At 60.7% G+C, this 5,257-nt stretch overlaps 1 protein-coding gene across 1 annotated transcript in view; it reads left to right on the top strand.

Annotated features, from left to right (window-relative positions):
* The window catches only part of SNX15 (sorting nexin 15), a 16,054-nt gene extending 12,436 nt beyond the window's left edge, over positions 1-3,618 (top strand). Inside the window, exons 2-6 of the mRNA XM_013007444.2 lie at positions 595-710; positions 807-975; positions 1,471-1,614; positions 2,559-2,801; positions 3,082-3,618. Coding sequence (XP_012862898.1) covers positions 595-710; positions 807-975; positions 1,471-1,614; positions 2,559-2,801; positions 3,082-3,194 — 785 coding nt within the window. The 3' untranslated portion in view covers positions 3,195-3,618. The remainder of the gene's footprint in view (positions 1-594; positions 711-806; positions 976-1,470; positions 1,615-2,558; positions 2,802-3,081) is intronic.
* The last annotated feature ends 1,639 nt before the right edge of the window (positions 3,619-5,257 follow it).

Below are 5,257 nucleotides of genomic sequence, written 5' to 3'. Positions count from 1 at the left end.
TCTCGGGGGTGTCGACAGCCTCATCTTTCTTCCTCGGAACAGCAAGTGTTTCAAACTGCTGACCTGATCTGTTTGCAGCCCAGTGCATAAGCAGGATGCCACCAGGGCTCCCTGAAACACAATAGGAAGCCCAAACAGACAGACAGACAGACTCCCTGCTGAGTCATCGCTGACTCCCAGTGGGCCTATAGGACAGGAGCGACTGGCCCCTGAGTTTCTGACAAGCGGCTAGTGGTTTCAAACTGATGACCAACTGATGATCAGTGCAACAGCCCGTCAGTCAACTGATGACCAACAGAAAGCAGCTCAATGCATGACCAACACGCCCCAGCGCTCACCTAAATTGAAAGTCTAGAGTCCCGAGGCCCAGGACCGGACAGGGTCTGGTTCTGTGGTGCCTTGGGTCCTGGGGGTCGGAGCTGACTTGACAGCCCCTGACAACACCGGGCTTCCATGTGGAGGGGGGCTGGGAGGGGGGCTTTAAGAGACCAGTGAGGAAGCTGTGCTGGGGCTCCAGACAGTGAGGTGGGGGGACGGAGCCAGGAAGCCCCCCAGAGGCTCATGGTGCCCCCTCTTCTCCCTGTGGGGCTGCAGGCCGCTTTGAAGCGTCTGTGATCGAGGAGCGGCGGAAGGGGGCAGAGGACCTGCTCCGCTTCACCGTGCACATCCCTGCGCTCAGCAACAGCCCCCAGCTCAAGGAGTTCTTCCGGGTATGCCAGCTGCCCACCTCCCAGGACCCGGGACACTGCTGCCCCGCCACCAGGCAGCCCTGGGCCTTACCCACCGCTGGGCATCCCCCCCTGCAGGGCGGGGAGGTGACGTGGCTCTCCGAAGTATCCAGGGACCAACACATCCTGCCACCCCCCTTGATCCCCACACCGCCTCCCGAGGAGGCCAGGCTGCCGCCCCAGGAGTCCGGACTACTCCGGCCGCTCCCTGCAGAGAGGAGGGGCCTCGAGGAGTTAGAGGTGCCAGGTGCGTCGTGTGGGGGTAAGGAGCCAGGGCTGGGGGGTGGGAGGCAGGCTGCCCTCCTATCGGTGAGCTGTTTCCTTCTCTGGACTCCAGGTTCCTAATCTGTAAAACGGGCCCCAGTGTTGCTGCAAGGAATTCATGGCAGGGTCACGCCTAACTTTCCTTTTGCTCCCTGTTCTCCTTCGAGTATTGTCCGTTGGGGGACGATGTGGCGAGCAAACCAACTCTCTGTTCAACACCTCCTGCTCATTGATTGGTGCCTTTCCCCACTGTGCACCTTCTGGGATCCCACCTTCCCTGATGTTTCCTGTCTCCACCCCTCCTCCTTGGCCGGTCCTCTGGACCTCAGATGCGTGGCTCATCTGAGGAGTGCCTGGGGACCTCCCACGTAGGCCTGCGCGTGGCGCCGTGGGGGTGATGCCCAGTAGTTCCTTTCTGAACCAATGTTGGGAAGAAGAGGAAGGGCCGGTATGAATGGCCTGCCTGCCCTGTCCGCAGCGGACCCCCCGCCGTCCAGCCCTGCCCAGGATGCCCTGGACCTGCTCTTTTCCTGTGGGAGCATGGAGGAGGCCCCTGGCTCCCCGGGCCGCGGGCCCCTCACCGAGGCTGAGCTGGCCCTCTTCGACCCCTTCTCCAAGGAAGGTGAGTGGGGACGGACGACGGGGTGGTTAGGGTGGCCTGGGAGTCCATGGGACTCAGAGGGCCGCCATGAGTCAGAATCGACTCAGTGTCAGTGCGTTTAACTTTGGTTTGGAGAAGGAGGGCAGAGCCTCGTCATATCTGTAAGTCAGAGAAAGGGGTCCCTCTGGGGCCTGCAGGGGAATGGCAGCCTCTGTGATAAGGCAAGCCGGTGCCTCTCCCCCAAGGGCCTCCCCAGTGAGAAGAGAGTCCTTGAGGGGCTGGAGGCGCCAGGTATGGGGCTGGGGGCAGGAGCTCGAGCCGGCTCCCCGCTGAGGTGGTCCATCTCACATTCGGGGTTTCCGCTGACCTTCAGCTACCTCTCCCCAAAAGTCCTTAAGCTTCTCAGAATCTCTGACGTTTTTCTAAGACTTCGAAGTTCGGGGCATGTCTGCCCTTGGGCTGGGGTCGTCTGGATCCAATTTATGGAGGAACTGGTTGGATTTATGGATCAGCAGGAAAACAGGCACCGAGACAGAGAGCCTGCTAAACAGTCCCCTGGGTGTCGTCCCGAGGGAGAATTAGGAAGGTACAGCGGCTTTTTCAAGAGTCGTGAACCCTGCCCACCAGCTAGCTGGTGGCTGACAGCTCCACAAGGCACCTGGGTGGCACGCGGTTGGGGATCAGCTGCTGGACAAAAGGTGGGAGGGCTGAGGCCCCAGCAGCTGGCGGGAGAAAAGTCCTGGTGCTCCCCAGCCGAGGAAACTCATGGGCTGCGATGTAAAGCCGACTCACACCAGTGTGCTGTGTATAGGGGACTTTTGGACTCCCCAGTCACTGCCCCCTCTACTGGGGCAGCTGACACCGTGGTTGCCACCTGCTGGGCACGAGGGGTCTGGAGGTGGTCAGCAGGCCCTCGTGGGGGAGGCAGGGCCAGCCTGGCCGGAGCCCTCCATAACTGGTTACAGAAGATGCAGGCCCCAGCCCCACACACGTGAGTGAGCTGGCAGAGATGGAGGCAGACCTGAACGCCTGGGAGCCAGGAGTGCCCGAGGAGGAAGAGGACGAGGAAGGCGGGCCCACCCCTGCCTATCTCAGCCAGGCCACCGTGCTCATCACCCAGGCTCTGCGGAACGAGAAGGCGGGCGCCTACCCTGAGGCGCTGCAGGGCTACCGTGACGGCGTGCACATCCTGCTGCAGGGGGTCTCAGGTGAGTGGGTGCTGGAGGTGGGGCCAGGGGCCTGGGAGGCTAGGGGTGATGCGGTTTGAAGAGACTCAAGGATCGGGAGACCCTTGGGTAGCTGTTTTCATCCGGTAGTCTTGGTGTCCTCACCTATGCAATGGGAAGAGTAGACGCAGACCCTCCGCTGGGGGTAATGGAGGAGGAGAGGCACACGGGGCAGTGTCTGCCCGCCGTGAGGGGCCAGGCCAGGGAGGGGTCCCAAAGGGGACCAAGCCCAGGTACCACTGCAGAGCCACATTCTCCACAGGTGACCCGTCCCCCGCCCGCCGGGAAGGTGTGAAGAAGAAGGCAGCTGCGTACCTGAAGCGGGCAGAAGAGATCTTGAGCCAGCACCTGGCCCTCTCCCAACTCCCGCCCTGAGAGGGAGTGGACCTTTCCCAAGACTCTAGCTCCAGCACTGCCAGCCCCACTTCGCCCCTTCTGCCCCGGGGCCAAACCCTGCCCCCTGGTCTTGTAACTCCTGGGGCCATTTCTCCAGGTAATGGACCAAGAATGAGAAAAAGAATGGACTCTCAGCTCCCTGGCTGTGTCTGCCATGGAGAAAGCAGGGGTGTGTCCATCCATGTGACGCCCCGTCTGACTCCCGTGGGAGAGCTACGTGCTCATTAAAGTCAGTGTACCCATCTGGAAGCTGGGTCTGCAAACCACCGCCTGAGGCCAAATCCGACCATCGCCTGGGTTTTCTGGTTTGGCCCATGAGTGAAGAATGCTTTTCACATCTGTTAATGGTTGAGAAAGACATTTCACGACAGGTGAACATTATCCAGGATTTACGTGTACAACACACTTGTTTCATGTGCTGTTAACTGCCAGAGCGTTCCTGAGAGCAGAGTTGAGGAGGATGATTTAGTTGGGTAGTTGCCACAGAGTACAAGGCACAAGCCTAGAATACTTACTACCCTGTTTCCCCGAAAATAAGACAGTGTCTTATATTAATCTTTGCTCCCAAAGATGCGCTAGGTCTTATTTTCAGGGGATGTCTTATTGTTCCATGAAGAAGAATACGGTACACACTTATTGTGTATTGTTTTATTAAAAGAGACCTCACACTTCCTGTCTGCTCTGGCTGCACTGCGGCCAAAAGTGAGCTGCTTGGCGGCGCCTGCGAGTTACGGTACCATGGGGGGGCCTTATTTTCCCGGGGATACCTTCTATTTCAGCGAGAGGCAAAACTGTAAGTAGGTCTTATTTTCGGGGAAACGGTATGTGGTCTTTTCCAGAGGAAGTTTGTTGACCCCTGTGCCCATGCCATCGGATGGATGCCGACTCCTACGCTCACTGGCATGGAGTCAGGTTTGATGGTAGAAGTGTCCCCGGGGAGCGCTGCGACGGCATCTCTTTAGGGGACCAGAAAGCCCCCTCTTCTCGCTCCAAGAGGCTGGTGGTTCGGCCCTTGGGGTTAACAGTCAACCTGGAAACCCACCACACCAGGAGGGGCCCCTTTCCAACTCCTGATGCCAGAGGGTTGGTTTCCGATCTTTAGCGGGGCAGAGAGCCCCATCTTTCTCCCTCTGCCTAGCTGGTGGGCTTGAAGCCCTGACCCTACTGGTAGTGAGTAGTCCACGCCACCAGGAAGAGTAGGACATGGCAGAGGCTCACACGGGGCGCTCCAACTGCCATGGAGCCAGCCCACTCCTGTGCCAGAGAACTGCCCCGCGCCATCCCGGGCTGTCAGCACACCGGAGCCCAGGCCTTTTCTCGTGGCGCTGCTCGGTGGGTGCCAACTGCCAGCCTCTGGGTTAGTGGTCTGGGGCAATCCACTTGCATCACCGGGGACCGAGGGAGCAACTCGGAGAGGGAGCTCCCACCTTTTTTTTTGCGAGCTGCAGGTGTGTTTACTGCTCTAGCATCCCCATCCAGTCTGAGGGTCCCCCAAGCAGCTGGAAGAAGGGTGGGGGAGCTCCCACTGTAAATCAAATGCTAGCAGCTCAAAGGGTAGGGACCAAAGACGGCCTTGGGGGCGTGGTCCCAGCGGCGGCCCGCCTACGCCCCACCCCCAGCCTGCAAAGCGATTGGCTTTGCGGGAGAAACTACAAACCGGTGCATCATGGGAGTACCGCCCGCCCGTTAAAAGACGCACTGAGGGGAATCGCGAGGCCGCGCGGTGCATCCTGGGGAGCGTTACGCGGGCTGCGCGCGCAGAACCACTCGGGACTACAACGCGGTGCATTTCGGGAGGCCGCTCGCCGTTGTGCGCGGACGCGGACCCGGTGAGGCTCAGGGAGGCGGGTGGCCGGCGCGGGAGGCGGGCGGCCGGCCTCCGCGGGTCGCTGACCACCGGCTCTCGCCCCGCAGCCCACCCATGGCGGACTGCGAGCTGCCCGTGGGCACGTGTCCGGACATGTGTCCGGCCGCCGAGCGCGCCCAGCGCGAAAAGGAGCGCCGCCTGCACCGCTTCGAGGTGGCGCCCGAGGCCTTCGGGG

Source organism: Echinops telfairi, unplaced genomic scaffold (assembly GCF_000313985.2).
Source record: "Echinops telfairi isolate 266 unplaced genomic scaffold, ASM31398v2 ScPeMD7_7417;HRSCAF=8455, whole genome shotgun sequence".
NCBI classification, from domain to species: Eukaryota; Metazoa; Chordata; class Mammalia; order Afrosoricida; family Tenrecidae; genus Echinops; species Echinops telfairi.
This window is presented reverse-complemented; position numbering and strand designations above follow the sequence as displayed.